Here is a 15,857-nt window from a genome sequence, read left to right as displayed (position 1 = left end):
CTGATTCTCATTGCATAGATCCATGTATATCATAATATATATATACGAAAAGTAATATAAAGTGAGAAAATATCATAATAATAATAAGTAAAAAGACTACGTATTATGTCATACGTGTCATAACTCACGTGATTGGCTTATATGACACATATAACTAGTAGTGTTAAGGAAGACGAGTCAGCCCAAGCCAACAACCGAGGTGGTAAGTGGACTCCCAAGGCATTGTTGGCTCACGATGGCTGACTCGCGGTCATCCTAAGGTGTGGCTTGTCTATTGGAGGAAGTTCGAGGTCACCTCAAGGGGTGCCTTAGCTTTGTTCAGAAGCACTCAGCGTCACTCCGAGATACTCTTTAGATGCGCTTGGGCCCTACAAAAGTGATAGATGATGGGAGGATGTCCCACCCAGATCCCTCCGACGCTCAAGTTAGTATAGTAAATAAATAAGGTTTAGTAAAGCTCAGAAGAGTTGAAATAGAGTCTGCTTGCCCCCATTTGGCCTGGGGGCTTGGGTTTTATACCTGGTCAGTGGCTTGAAGCAACGGTGAGTTAGGGTGTCCCTTACCCTGTTAGGGGATCATTGATGATGGTAGCTAACGAGTGCATCTTTTGAAGGACGATACTAGGGCAGGACATTTGTGATGATATACTTTATCAATGCTCTTGGTCTGTCCTAGATAGTCAAGAGATGCCCCCTACGTCATTTGTTCAAAAGGTAGGGCTGGGCAAAGTTTTGTTATGTCGCTTAGCTTTAATGCATTCGTGCCGGCATTCTCTTAGCTATAGTTAAATTAAGGTGACTTCTTAAACCATTACCTTCCCTATCATTATTCATGTGATTATTGAGCCAGGATAAGCAGAGCACTCCAACCAATTCTCATATCTATCGTCACTTATTTATATTATTATATTATATAAAAAATATATATATATATATAATTTATCTCTTTAATTTTTATTATTTATATATTATTATAATATTATATTTTTAAACTCATAATTAGTTTGAATGATATTAAAAAAAAATTTAAATTATTTTTAGTGCTTTTGAGTAGGCCTTACAATATATTTACTAGGATGGGTTAAACATTGTAACAAATCAAAATACTAAAACAGGCAAAAAAAAATTAAGGGGCAGTTTAGATATTTTTAAAATTAAAGATACTATTAAAAAAATAAAATGTGGGTACTAATTAAAAAATATGAAAAATATTTTTTAGGAAAATCGTCAAATAGTTATGATGTAATAGGAATTTTGACTAACGGCTGCTTTTCTTTTCTGTTTCTTCACGTCATAATATGTTATCACGGACCTTTGTAACGGTAACACTATTCTAGAGGGAAGATAACGGATCCGTTATAATCGTGTTGTAAACGGACCGTATTTTAACTCACAAACGTAACTCACGTGTTTACAACGTGCGAAGTGCTCCCACCCGCAGCTTTAAGCTCCCGTCTCTCTTTCTTCCCGAAGGAAGCCAGATAGAGAGGCGGAGTGTAGCGACGCCGGCGGCGGAAGAGAGATCTGACGGGGACTGGAGGAGATGGAGGTGGACGCCCCGAGGCGGACGGCTCATGAACTACTAGAGGAGACGCGGACGGCGATGGAGGAGGTGGTGTCGGGGATGCTGCTCATCAAGAAGGAGGGGCGCCCAAAGTCCGAGCTCCGCGAGCTGATAACCGAAATGTCCCTCAACTTCATTGCCTTTCGCCAGGTCCCATCCTTGTTCCATATTAGGGTTTTTCCACCTTAGATTATAGGGTTTACTAGAAACCCTAGCTTGGATCCGAGCTTCTCCTATTCATCGTCTTCTGTCTTCAGGTGAACCGGTCGATCTTGATGGAGGAGGATCGCATCAAGGCGGAGACGGAGGGCGCGAAGGGGCCGGTAGACACCACCACGCTGCAGCTTCACAACCTCATGTACGAGAAGAACCACTACCTAAAGGCTATCAAGGCCTGCAAAGATTTCCGGTCCAAGTATCCTGATATCGAGCTTGTGGCTGAGGAGGAATTTTTCAGTAGCGCACCGGAGGATATCAAGGGGAAGGTTTTGGCGAATGATGGGGCTCATGATTTGATGTTGAAGAGACTCAATTTTGAATTATTTCAGGTATCTGGTTACGTATATGAAATTTTTTTGGTGAGAAAATTATAATTTTAATGTCATTGGTTTCTTCCGATTTGCAATACACAGATTTGCTTTATGTGATTGTTTTTGTCATGTATATTCAATGATGCAGTTGAAAGGTAAGTTGTGCTGTTTGATTTTGAGATTGCAATGCATGTTAGTAGTGTTGTGTGATTTTAATTTAGTCATTTGAGTGACAGTGGAAGTACGCTTTTGAATTATACACCAAAATTAGGATGCAAGTTCAAGTCATTGCCCTGTTTGTTTTTAGTCAACGGTTGAGGTGTCATGAGTGTTGATATTCATGCATCTAAAGATGCAGTTATAGCCCCATTGAACCCTGTTTCCTTAAGAAAATCCACATCTTTTTCTAATTTAAGACTCGTTACTAAATCAATAAAATTATTTTTCATGCATTTCAAGTTCACAATCTTAAAAATTATAAGATACTCAGTTACCTAAATAATCTAGTTCCTCTGAACTATTCTTTTATATGCTTCATCATTTTGAGATATATATCTTGTAGCAACATGCACAGAAAGGCACGAAAAGAAAAACATAGACATATAAGAAACCTTGAGTTTGACAGATGACCACTCAGTGGATAGACATCAGTAACCATGACATAATTAGAGTTGTTTTATCAATATTATGGTATGCTGCACCTGATGTTTCTGTTAAAGTGCCGAAACATTTTCCCACTTAAATATATTGTTCTTGTTATGACATCCTTCTGGTGTTCTTAATATATTGTTGTTATCGCTAGAAAGGAGGCATGGCAATTATATTCTCATGAATGTCAAGTTTCCAAGGGGCCAATCACTTGCAAATTTAACTGTAATACTCATGGTCGATTTTCTTCCTAAAGTTAAATTCCTCATTTGTCTTGTCTTTTGTTTTGTTTTATCAGAGAAAAGAGCTTTGCAAGCTTCATGAGAAACTGGAACAACACAAAGCAAGTCTTCTGGATACCATAACCAGCAGAAAGAAGTTTCTGTCAAGTTTACCGTCACATCTAAAATCTCTGAAGAAAGCATCTTTACCAGTGCAGCAGCAATTAGGGATTTTGCATACCAAGAAACTAAAGCAGCACCATGCAGCAGAGCTTCTTCCACCTCCTCTTTATATAGTATACTCACAACTTTTGGCACAGAAAGAAGCATTTGGGGAGAAGATTGAAATGGAGATTTTAGGAAGTATAAAAGATGCTCAAACTTTTGCCCTCCAACGTATAAATAAGGAAAATGGTAATTGAGAAGGAACATCACAAATTTTACTTCTTGCTTTATCTATTCTCATACTTTGTTAATTGCTAGTTCAAACTGCTTTTGAACAGTCTTTACTCTTATTTAAGTTCATGAGTGTATAAACATATTTGTGTGTGTAAACTTACAAGAAAATACATAAACTATCTAGTGGATTTGTGTATGTAGCAATATTTTACCAGTTGAGTACTTAGGATGGAGATATAGTTGGCTTATCTTGCAGGATTGTTGGATTGAAAAAGCTGCACTTAGATTAACATCATAGAGGTATAAACTGTGGGCAATTTACTGAGCCATAATGGTTTTGACTTATGCCAAGAAAGTTAGTGGTGGATGGTACTTTTTCTATGAAGAACACAAAGAATGATAAAATAGTTGGAAGTGTCTAAACTTGGAACTGTTTAGCCTATATAGCTTTTTATGACTTATCACAACTTTGTTTCTTTGTGAAATAAAATATTACCAAGTCTATTGGAGTATTGGACAAAAAAATGATATAGCAAGAATGATCTAGATATCTTGGGGCTACACTAATATTAATGACAAATAGGTGGTGCTGAGACGGTTGATGATTCACACCGCTCACTGTGGTCGTCGCAGCACACGAGAATGACCTAAAACAAGCTATTTTTATTCATGTCAGTGAGCGGCAAGTGGTGGATATTGAGTGAAGTGTGGGGCAGCACCTTTCCTACTATCTAGGAGCCCCATCTAGCCTTGTGCCACCCAGGGGGTTCGAGGGTGTTGAGATGACACTGGTTCACATCACTCACCGCTGTCATCATAGCACGTGAAAATGGTCCAAATACTATCCAAACTAGGCCATTTTTGGTAGTGTGAGCGAGCAGCGAGTGACATACAGTGAGCGAAGCATGGGTTGACACCTTCTCTGCTACCTGGTAGTTCTGTGCTACCTAGGGGTTCCAGGGTGCTGAGATGACTAACGTTTCGTACCATTCGTTGCTGTCATTGCAACACGTGAAAAAGGGCCAAAAATTGCCCAAAACAGGCCATTTTTGGACGCACAAGCGAGCGGCGAGCGGTGTAAATGGCAACCCAATAAGATGTGAATTTTGGTTAATGCCAATTGTGAGCTATGAATACGAATTTGAAAATTGGATACCATGTCACTTTCTACGAATATGCTTATACTTTAAAGCTTGAGAAAATAGGAAGATATGGCACATGTTCAAAAAAGAATATTTTTATTTACATTGCACATGAAAAAGGTTGACATTTTTGGAATGTTAGAATATGTTGTTATAGATCATTCCATTAACCCTGAGTAGAAATATTGTCCCTGGCCTATTCAAGATGGGAAAAAGGCAACATAGTACTTCAAAATAGATTAGTAGTTTCTAGTGTCCACAATGTGGAAAGGCATATGAAGTGGAACTTGTTAACTAGATTCTACATTGGTTAACTAGTACCCTGTAGGCAAACTCCTCTTGCATAATGCTTTGTTTACATGATTTTCTTCTATTTACATACAATTAACAATTTGTAATTAGGTTATGAGTGTAGGATGCCCATGGATCTTTTGTTATTGCTTAATTATATTTAAATGTAGCTTGGTTGTCTGAACATTAATGGGAAAGAAGGTACAATGGCAGGTATGTCATCGAATCCTGAGAACAACAGGGTGGAGGATGATGCACCTGATGAGGAGGAAGATGTTCAAAGGAGGCGAAAGAGGCCAAAGAAGAATGTGATGAAGGATAGTGTTGAGCAGGCAGGAGTCTACCAACTTCATCCACTCAAAATCATCCTTCATATATATGATGATGAAGATTGTCGAGCAAAACCGTCTAGATTAATCACTCTGAAGTTTGAATACTTGGTAAAGTTAAATGCTGTATGTGTTGGAGTCGACGATGCAGAGGAAGGATCAGATAGCAGTATCTTATGCAACTTATTTCCTGATGACACCGGCTTGGAGCTTCCTCATCAGGTGCAGCTGATGTAAATTGTTTTGTTGCTAAAGAATGATTTGATAGTTTGTGTCCTCTTACCTTGTGTTTGATTATTTAATAAAGTCTGTGTTTCACTATGCTAGGAAATAATCTTGTAGCTGTATTAATTTTTTGGGAATGTTGGTAATTTGCCATCTCTTGCTTTAGACCATTGCAACAAAATTGTTTTAGACTGGAAAAAGGCAATTTATCATGCATTTTGCTCTTTTGGTCTATGTACCACTTTAGGATCATCAAATGTACTAAAAGACAATCGTTCTATCATCATGGTAGTTCTCACATGTAAATTATTTGTTTACAATCTGTAAGGCAACTGTCCAAGTAATAAAAATGATCTCTTCCTTGCAAGAGTAACGTTGTGTATATTGACTTCCTTCAACACAGCATTGCAGGAGTCTCATGCACTAGGTGAGGCTCATTATGGGCTCATAGCACTCACTGCATGCCATCAGCATTTTCGGTACCACCTTGTACCTGTTACTTTCTGTTTGATATTTGGTTCATTTGATATTAGCATATCAAAGAAGTTGTGGGGATGACAACCATTGTCTTGATGGGTAGAAACTATGAATTTCAGTCCAAACTATATCAGAAGTTTTGTGATTTGCTAGATGCTTTCTTAATATTTTGTCAAAACTTATGCATTATATTTTTCTAGATGGCTAAGCTTTATTCTGGAGATTCTCTGGCGTTTGGTGAAAGGAGAACTTCACATCCATACAAGTGGGCACAACATCTAGCTGGGATTGACTTTTTGCCAGAGGTCCCTCCCATCCATGCCAATGGTGAAACTTTGAATCCTGAACTTGTAAAAGCTTCAGATGTTACCTCTGGGCTTGCGGTGTACCGCCATCAGAATCGTGTTCACACCATTTTGCAAAGGATTCGTTCCAGGAAGAAAGCACAGATGGCTCTTGTGTGAGTCAATGATCCATGAATTTTTGGAACCTCTGAATGTTAAAATCATTGATATTCTGGGAAAAAAGAAATGCTATGTATGACTAGCTGGTCCTATTTAGGTCATGAGCTTCTTTCTAATGCACTTTGTTCAGCTATAAATGCATTATTCATGAGAACATTTTGAAATACATAGTTATTATAATGTTGTTGGTTGTAAGTGGTATACTCTTTAGATGATCACTAGTTTTGTTTTTCCTGAATACTAGTTATAGAAATTTAATTGTTTTGGTTTTGGCTTTGCCCATCTGCCTAATATGCTTTTGGATGATTGTTAGAGCATGTCTTTAGGTTTGGATTTGATTTGGTTTACAGGGAGCAGCTTGATTCCTTGATGAAGCTCAAGTGGCCCTTGCTAGCTTGTGAAAATGTTCCATGGGCCTTGCACACCCCTTTGTGTACCTTGCAAAGTTGGTCACCAGCAGGGCTCATCCCTGATTCATCTTTCTCAGCTGGTATGGTAGGAGAAGCTACAAATTTTGTTGATATGGATCTGGACAGAAGATCTGTCACATCATGGGAAGTAGAAAGTGCAAGGGAAGATGGGGAACTTCCAACTGCATTACCTGTTGCAACAATGTCAGTTAATTCTTCTCTTGGTCTACCTAATGAATCATTTCAGCATGCTGAACATTCAAGAAGTCTGGCTTTGATTTCAAAGAATGTTACACCTACAAAGATGGTCAAAACCCGTAGTTTTTCAAAATATGAAGACGAATTGGAACGCATTTTGGATAGCGAGAGTGAATTGGAGGAGCAAGCATGTGTTGATCAACTAACTGAAAATATGACATCCATTGTTTGCAAACCCTGGGAGGACCATGCCGCAAGAGAATTTGACCTTGTTCTTAGTAGAACTTGTGGAAATGATCGAATCGTAAAGCTAAACGCCAAGGTGAATCATCAATTTTCATTTTCCTTCTGTACGCTTTTCATTGTTATTGCCAATTCCTTGTTAAATGACTTGGACAATTTGACAGGTCAAGATAAGCGTGGAATACCCTCTTAGGCCACCAATTTTCACTTTGAGCACTGATTCAGGTCATTGTAATTTGTATAATGTGCTTCGTGCCATGGAAGCAGAGGTATGTGATGTGGAGTAGTCATTTTGATTCTTTTATTTATATTTTTGTTGTTTCTAAGTTTCTTGAAGTGCTGGAGTGAGGTTCATATGTTTCTTGAAATGTTTTTTGCAGGTTAATCTTCATATCCTCAAAATTCTGCAATTGGATCATGAAAATTACATCTTGGCCCACCAAATCCGGTGCTTGGTGATGCTGTTCGATTTTCATTTTGATTTGCATGATGAGAAAAGAAAGAACACTTCTGTAATAGATGTTGGATTGTGCAAGCCAGTTAGTGGAACTATACTTGCAAGATCAGTAAGGGGAAGGGACCGCAGAAAGATGATTTCTTGGAATGGCACTGATTGCATCCCAGGGTATCCTTCCTAAGATTGCTGAAGTTGAAAGGTCATCGATTTAATTTGATTGGTCGTCTTATGCTTCTAATTCATGTTATTCTAATTTCTTTCTCTAATCAATTATGATTAGTGATATGCGGAGAGGTAGAGTAAGAAAACTTTACTAGAGACCATAAAAGATAATCTGGTTGTCCTTGGTTCAATTAGTGATGGCCTTCAAGAGACTAATTGCAGAAAATGATCGACATAGCCAATCTTAAATAGTTGGGATATTGTGGCTACTGTTCCTTGTTACTGTTGTTGTCTTTATGATTTTTGCTGTTACCTGAATTATGTCATGTGCTATCTTGTCGTGGGATTTCATAGTCAGATGTTTAGGGTATTGTCAATTGCAATGATGTTTCATCTGTCAAGCGTAGTTTACTCTCTGGTTACTCCTGCTAGCATATATAATCCACTTCCAAACTAGTATTCTTTTTTATTGTTTAATGCTTAAGCGAATGGTGGAAGACTTGCTCAAAATTTTGACTCGAGCTCATCATGTTTTCTGAAATTAGAACTTTTTGTAGAATAGTAATTCTGGATAATTTTAAGGTGTGAAAATCTTTTCTCTTTATACCCCAGCTTATTTTGTTTTGCTGAATGCATTTGGATTTTGCATGTTATCATGTATTGTATGCTGCCACTCATTTGATAATCTAAACCAGATGCTGCTTGTTAGTGTTGTGTATCTACATGAAATGGACAGCTGGCCCTGTAGTTCCTCGCCTTCATATCATATTTTAATGTAATGTAATGTAGGAAAATGTTGAGTTGTTTTGGATTTTACTATATGAGTTATTGCTACAGTATGCTCTTAACACCTCATTTGTCAGTCAGACAAACACGATAAAAAGCTGAAGGGGAACCGGGACTCTTGCAGAAATCTTATAACTACAAGAAGAGAGGGGAAGGGGGCTTATTAGTTGACAGTAATTTCGTGGATCGACTCAAATGATCTCCATTGTGGTAAATTGAAGTTCACAAGAGAGTTTCCTAACTCTGCATTTAAAATTTTGTTGCTGGCTATGTAATTTCTTTATCTCTGATAATTTATGCTTCATGCTGTGTGGATGCCCTTCAATTCTTATGGCTTGTGAACTTTATTGGATGGTTTTAATCCTTGGCCTGGAATGTGGACGAAATTGATGAGTTGTTGCAAGAGACGTTGGCACGATGGCCACTGAAGCAAGTAACTTGACATCTTTGCCTTTGATTTCAGTATCATTCGTGGACGAGCAAATTGAGCCCATACTGTAAACCTTGGATCATCTAATCGAGTTTTCGTTGTTTTGTGTTGGTCAGCAACCCAGTGTATTCCTTAAAAGGCCATCGATTTCATTGTCCTGCGCTCGTCCAAAGCATCAGTGGCGAAGAGAAAGCAGACGCTTTGGCCAAGAATGCCGCTAATAACCCATGTGATCCCCCTTGTTCCTCTAACAGTTTTAATGTCGGCAGTCACATCGTGCCCGACGCATCTTCATCATCCCGCGCGGGGGTAAGTCTAATCCTCATAGTTTGTCGGGACGCTCAACCAACGGCTCTGATCCTCCCAAATCGCGCCTATCTATTGGCTTCCGGCCATCATCAACGTCGCTCGCGTCCTCAAACAGCGCCACGTCGCGCGGTAGCCCGCACGCTTTTTCTCACGTCTGCGGTCCTTCCCAATGTTTTTCGTACTAGGTTACCACGTACCCAAAAATATCTCTGCTTATTCGGTGGAAGCGATCTGGGGTCCGTAATGATGTGCAGTGACAAAGCTGGTAGCAAGGAGAGCGACGCCCTGATGGTAGGGAGATTGTTCGAGTTCTGGGGGCACTTCCTCGTTTCTAATGTGTCTTTATGCAACTACTCCGTGAGTCGACACCTGTCGATCACCACCACTATCCCGCGAGGGGGGAAATGATAATAGAGCAGCGGAAGCGGAAGAAGAAAAAGCGAGCTCTCCAACTGACTACCACCAACAACACTCGGCAGGTCTGCGTCTCTCTCCTTCCGACAACACATCGATAGCACAATCTTCGCCTGTTCCTATGCGATTCTATCGGTACAGAATGGGGTTGTCGGTCGAGTTTTCAAGAGGTTGGACTTCGTGAGAATTGGTAATTGCCGCAGCTTTCTATCCATGTCTTTCTTATTGTTATTCTGACGCCTGCATGATCTGTTTGGGTTGGATGTTTTTGTGTTGATTGTTGTCATGTAATATTCAGATAGGGGACGGATAGGATTCTTGCGAATTGGGTGGATTTCCTTTTGCGAGATAATCAGAGGAGAAGGGGAAATCGGAAGGATCTGCCAAGAATGAACTTTAATAAGCATAGTATGATGGGAGATGGGGGAGGAGGAGGGTCGGGAGCGGAGGCGAAGGGCGGCGGCGGGCTGGCGCGGCAGACGTCCGTCTACTCGCTGACTCTTGATGAGTTCCAGAGCACGCTGGGGGGGCTCGGAAAGGACTTCGGCTCCATGAACATGGACGAGCTCCTCAAGAACATATGGACCGCTGAGGAGAGTCAGGTCATGGCCGCCGTGGCCGCTCCCGTCCTCGACGCCGGCCTTCAGCGGCAGGGTTCCTTCACTCTACCCCGGACTCTCAGCCAGAAGACGGTCGACGAGGTCTGGAGGGGCCTCGTCTGCCTCCCCCAGAATCCCCCGGCCGCCGCCGTCGCTGGCGTCTCGCACCACCAGCGACAGCCGACGCTCGGCGAGATGACCCTGGAGGAATTCTTGGTCAGAGCCGGGGTGGTCAGAGAGCAGCCGGCTGCTCCTTCGACCTCTCTGCCACAGAGACTTAATGGTGATCACAGTAATAACGGCAACAGCAACAACAATGCTATCAGCAACGTGCTTTTTGGTGATCCACCAGTTGCAAACAATGCCTCAAGCCTTCCTCTTGGGTTCACGCAGGCAAGTCGAAACAGTAGGGATGTCGTACTGACCAATCCGATTGCAAACAGTTCAGTGACTAATTTACCGATGATGGCCACTGCTGAGCCGAGTCAGTTCGTTGTGCCGCATGGTGCTGTTGATTTGGGGAACCCTCAGAGGAACAGAGGGGGAGGCCTTGTTGGGATTGGGGATGCAGGGTTGAAGAACGGATTAATGTCTGGAGCTGTTGGTTTGGGCACGGTTGCAGGTACAGTTGCAGTTGGATCTCCAGCAAACCACCTGGCTTCAGATGCACTTAGGAAGAACGGTGGGGATTTATCTTCGGTGTCGCCAGTTCCATATGCTTTTGGTGGAGGTCTGAGAGGAAGGAAGCCGAGTGCTGTGGAGAAGGTGCTGGAGAGGAGGCAGAGGAGGATGATCAAGAACAGGGAATCAGCTGCTAGATCTCGAGCCAGGAAGCAGGTGATCTCTCCGATGCTCTTTAATCTAATTGTGAATTACAAATTAGAGCAGTACTGCTCTACATTATTGGTTCAGTAGTGGAACATGAAGTAAGACTGATTTTTATTCAGTTCCAATTCACCAAAACAATCCTTCCTTTTATGCATATTGTTAGTTATCAAGTTTGAGAGTTGATGGTGCACTATGATGACAGACTTCTGAACCTTTTTTGTTATAACACATGAAGTCTTCCATCATTTATATAGTTTTTGAGCCAAGTTAGCTTAAGGAAGCTATGGTTATTGTGCTAACCAACTTGAGTTTATATTCCTTACTTCTCTAAATGTACTTTCAGAAGTTAATAAATAATACTTTGGAGTTGTTACCAAAAATTTGTTTCGGTTTCAGGTTACTAAAGATAATTATGAGGTCAGTGCAACAATATAGATACTGAAGCAATAAGGGATGGTGATTAAATATGCCCTCAGAAGAACTAGAGAAGATGCAATACAAAATAACTTAGAAAATTGGATGCTTAGAAGAAAGAGTGAATGACATATATGTTGAGGGGTGGTAGGGAATGAACCTAGAAAGAAGCTAGAAAAAATATGCTGAAAAGGAAGACAATAGGCTAAGAAGGGCCACCCAGCCACCTAGAAAATATTCATTTCATTGAAAATTACCAATTATCATATGTGTATTAAGTAACTACGGCCCCTTGACATATACGACTGATTACCAGAAAAGTTTTGACATGTACAGATGATTTTGCTTTTTCTCATAGGTTTTCTGATAGGACTCTTCAATTAATCCATCAGAAAGCCAAAGACCTTGAACATGGCTCCATGATTCAATTCTGCAAAAGAATTAGTATGCCCAAATTTTCCAACTGATGGTCTATACTGACACATCAAGCTCATCCAAAACCCAACCTATGACTTAACAAACTGATGCAAACATTGGAAAGTGAAGAGAAACAACAGATGTGAGTCGTGTGACTCAGTATGAAACCAATCACATCAAGTTAAGGTGACAAAGGAGATGGATTGCATTATATATCAGCTTGATCCAAACAAGACAAACGATATGCCAAACTGATTAACTCAACTGGACTCAACAAAACCTATAAGGCTCCATTTGATTCTATCAATCTGAATAGAAGTTAGAAGTTCACTTCTTCTAAAACTATCTTGTTAATCTTAGAATCATCATCTTCATATGTTACAATAGCTCGATCTTAGTCTTAAATTTGCAGTTGCTTGGTTCATCAAAATTTTGGCGGTCCTAGATAAGATTATGTAAGAATGGAATATTGAGTTTAAAAGTTGCACGAAAAGGTGGAATATCGAGCATGAAGTGTAAAGGGTAATAATTTCTCAAGGATATGCTGATGTGATATGATATGGCACAAAGATTTAAAAGGTTCCCTTATCTATGTGTGTCTATTGTGTATCCAGCAAAAGCAAATGAAGTAGCAAGCTTCTAATTCAACACAGCAAATAAAGGCTGAATACTGTATATAAACTAAATAATAGAAGGTAGAAGGTCTGTACAGAAGAGACTTGTCTAAATAAGCATGAAAAAGTTGATGAAGAAGATAACAGCTGATGGCATGTGTGAATAAGCAGTCACATATGTAGTTCATTTCCAGTAGTTGTTCAGGTATTGTCATATTTAAGTATGCAAAATTAAGTTTGATTAATAAATTGATGATGAAGACAATGTTGATGATACTTAATACCAATCTAAGAACCATGAATAAGGGTCTGGAGATCATCACACTATGATGATGAAAGTAGATCTATTGTATCTATAGAATTAACATGTATATTTTTGGAACATATATCCCTAAATTCTTTCCTTCTTAAATGTTGCAAAAATTACTAGATGGATTTTACTAAATCAGGAATCCTATGTGATCCCTGTTCTGCTTTATTGAGTTCTACTAAGATTCTTTAACCAAGCCACCAGAAAGTCAGCTAACTTACAGTTTAAGAGAACTTATAGTTGGACTATTTTATCATAAAATTAGGACTTCCATATAATCCAAAACTATATATACTATGTCTAAAAGATTCCATCTTTCATGCTAAGGTATCTTTCACGAGTCAGTTAGAATTCATGCAAATGACTTGTTAGCAAACACAGAATAAATGGATCCCAGCAAACTTGACTCTAACAGACCTAATTATAACTTCATTGGACCCAAGATAACCCTAAGGTCCCTAAGACTGCATTTAAAAATTAAAAAATAAAGTTAATTTCATTGAAGATTCTTGAACTAGATTGACTCGATCAGGTCCTAATTAGACTCAATTTGGTCGTCGTTAGGCTGCAGCATTATCATTTCCTTTGATTAGCTAATTGTGCAAATTTGATGACTTTCTAATATACTAGTAGGACCTTATTTACAAAGTAGATGAGTGATAGTCTTCATGAGTTACTCTTTATAGCTTCAACAACTTATGATTCTAGGTTGTGATTTAGTTTGTTATGCAATTATGTTTACACGAAGATTCTGCTTGTTGTTTTCTTATATAAGTTAGGCTTATACCATGGAGTTGGAAGCTGAAGTAGCAAAACTCAAAGAGCTAAATGAAGAGTTGCAGAAAAAACAGGCAGGTCTCTTTACATTTAGTCATAGTTTTATGTCCGATTCATGTTTCTTTTCTTTTATGAACTTAACAAAATCAGATTCTTGTCGGCTATTACCATAATGTTAACGAAATCCCAACCCCTTTTTAGTTCTTAGATCTCAAATGAACCTTGTTTCCTTGGATGTTGTAATTTGTCTTTCTGATTGTAACCTTCACATCTCACTTATTAAATTCAGCCTTCTAACCTGTAGTAATATTCCTTTTTTTGTTTTACCACTTTAATGCATGTGCTTTATGAAATTTGAGTGCCAACAATTAAAATGATCAAGAATAGAGCTGAGGCTAAAATGAATCAGGTAATTGGTGTCATGATGTAATCCAGAAAATTTTACAAGATATTTGTATAAAGGAGCAGCCTTGACTTCAGTCTTTCATCGTTATTGGATTGATAATAGAAAATTATCTTCTAGAGCATAGCAATCTTGTAGCTAGACATTAAAGATGGATCCTTCCTGACAATGTCCATATATTTTCAGGAGAAGATGATGGATATGCAGAAACATCAGGTTAGTCACTTGCGTTTAGCATATTCAATTATCTAATGTCTTATTGACTCACTTTCATTTCTTCTCGATGAATATATTGCAATTTGCTAGTTCATTCTACTAATAAATTTATCTTCAATTGAACCATTCAGATCTCTCCCTCTCTCTCTCTGTTAATTTTTTCCCCTTTTCTCCTATTGATTGTCTTCGAGTAACTTGAATGCTTCTAGTAGTATAATGCAATTACTTCTTTTTCTTATTGTACACAAAGTATATTTTCTTGTCTCTGTATATAAAATTTAACAACTTTACGCCGATCTAATCACCTTTCTATAATTGACTCGTTCAGTCTCTCAGTGTCAGCCTTTTGAACATTACTCATCTTTGAGATATGTTTTTGCATTGAGTGAAATCATCTCCCATTTTTCTCTGATATTATATCTGATAGGAGCAAAATAAGGGTGATAAATTAAGAGAGAGAGAGAGAGAGAGAGAGAGAGAGAGAGAGAGTACAACAAAAGTTCCTTTATTCTTGTCCAACGGTGGTACAAAACCTGCAAATGCCTAGAGAATCTAAAGATGAATCTCCTTGTCATAGTATGACACCACATGAGAGCATGACGAGTGACAACAATTGACTTGAAATTGTAGCTGCAATCATCAATTGTACTCTATACTATCATTAATACTTAAAGTGTTCAAGAACTTTGTATACTGTTGTTTCTTCTCGGATAGTTTTGCGTCTCTAATAACAGTCATGGGAAATTTATGCACCAAACATGTTGTAAATTTGGTTCCAGGTCTGCGAGATAATTAATCAGCAGCGAGAACCGAAGAAACTATGCTTAAGAAGGACACAGACAGGTCCCTGGTAAAGTTGTGAACGGACAGTGACGACGAAATATATCAGAGTTCTTGTGCGGAAAGCAGTTGTTTATATCAGATAATGGTGTCAGCTAGTGTAAATTAAGAATCAGTAAATCTATCTTGTGGATGTTCTTCTCTTATCTTGCTATGGACCTCCAGTTTTCGTAAGGGTGTTTCCAGTTGTTTGACTTTATCTTGTGGATGATGTTCTTTCTTTTATCTAAATTTGATTATAATAAATTGTAAATAAATTAAATTAAAAAAAAAATTTAAAATAAATTATAAGAGAAAGAATTTAATTACATTGATGCTCAATGTTTTTAAGTTTATATCTTTGTTAGAGAATATAATCTTAATTTTTTTAAATTTTGTTATATTAAATTTTAATCAATTATTTCACTAATATATTAATCAATGATCTACCAATAAATTTAAATTGATTCTTAAAATACTTCACTGTACTAATTGTAGATTATAATAAAATTTAAATATTATAAATAATTATCATAAAATTAAGTTTTCATATATTTTTGAGTTATTTTAATTTTATATAATTTTTAGTAATTAAGTTTATGTTGTGTTTAACTAGTCTGATAAACCTATTGTAAATTATATATGTTCAAGTTATTTATAATAATTTAATCTAAAAAATATAGATATTTATCAAAATATAATAAAATATTAATATTTTAAAATTTTTAGGTAATATTGAATTATTGATATCATCGACTTTTA

General features: G+C 38.2%; 2 protein-coding genes across 8 annotated transcripts; both read left to right on the top strand.

Annotated features, from left to right (window-relative positions):
• The first annotated feature begins 1,423 nt into the window (after positions 1 to 1,423).
• LOC103984035 (THO complex subunit 5A) lies at positions 1,424 to 8,906 on the top strand. Of its 4 annotated transcripts, none has more exons than XM_065108114.1 (9): positions 1,424 to 1,713; positions 1,821 to 2,111; positions 3,040 to 3,376; positions 5,008 to 5,345; positions 6,026 to 6,285; positions 6,640 to 7,219; positions 7,305 to 7,409; positions 7,521 to 7,765; positions 8,623 to 8,906. In XM_065108114.1, exons 1-9 carry the CDS (start codon positions 1,543 to 1,545, stop codon positions 8,645 to 8,647), a joined length of 2,352 nt encoding a protein of 783 aa, XP_064964186.1. In that variant the 5' UTR covers positions 1,424 to 1,542; the 3' UTR covers positions 8,648 to 8,906. The 4 variants fall into 4 exon arrangements, with proteins under 4 accessions (XP_064964186.1, XP_064964187.1, XP_018681903.2 ...); XM_065108115.1 differs by having other exon boundaries at positions 7,521 to 7,796; positions 8,627 to 8,906; XM_018826358.2 differs by having other exon boundaries at positions 8,627 to 8,870.
• Positions 8,907 to 9,663: 757 nt separating this feature from the next.
• On the top strand, positions 9,664 to 15,315 carry LOC103984034 (bZIP transcription factor TRAB1). Of its 4 annotated transcripts, none has more exons than XR_671623.3 (5): positions 9,664 to 9,888; positions 9,997 to 11,134; positions 13,656 to 13,731; positions 14,247 to 14,276; positions 15,056 to 15,262. XR_671623.3 is itself a non-coding variant. In XM_009401435.3 (5 exons), exons 2-5 carry the CDS (start codon positions 10,088 to 10,090, stop codon positions 15,128 to 15,130), a joined length of 1,224 nt encoding a protein of 407 aa, XP_009399710.2. In that variant the 5' UTR covers positions 9,664 to 9,888; positions 9,997 to 10,087; the 3' UTR covers positions 15,131 to 15,315. The 4 variants fall into 4 exon arrangements, 2 of the variants coding, with proteins under 2 accessions (XP_009399710.2, XP_018681900.2); XR_001978081.2 differs by having other exon boundaries at positions 13,656 to 13,735; XM_009401435.3 differs by having other exon boundaries at positions 13,660 to 13,731; positions 15,056 to 15,315.
• The last annotated feature ends 542 nt before the right edge of the window (positions 15,316 to 15,857 follow it).

Source organism: Musa acuminata, chromosome BXJ2-5 (genome assembly GCF_036884655.1).
Source record: "Musa acuminata AAA Group cultivar baxijiao chromosome BXJ2-5, Cavendish_Baxijiao_AAA, whole genome shotgun sequence".
Lineage (NCBI taxonomy): Eukaryota > Viridiplantae > Streptophyta > Magnoliopsida > Zingiberales > Musaceae > Musa > Musa acuminata.
The sequence above is the reverse complement of the archived record's forward strand: the minus strand, read 5'-3'. Positions and strand labels throughout refer to the sequence as shown.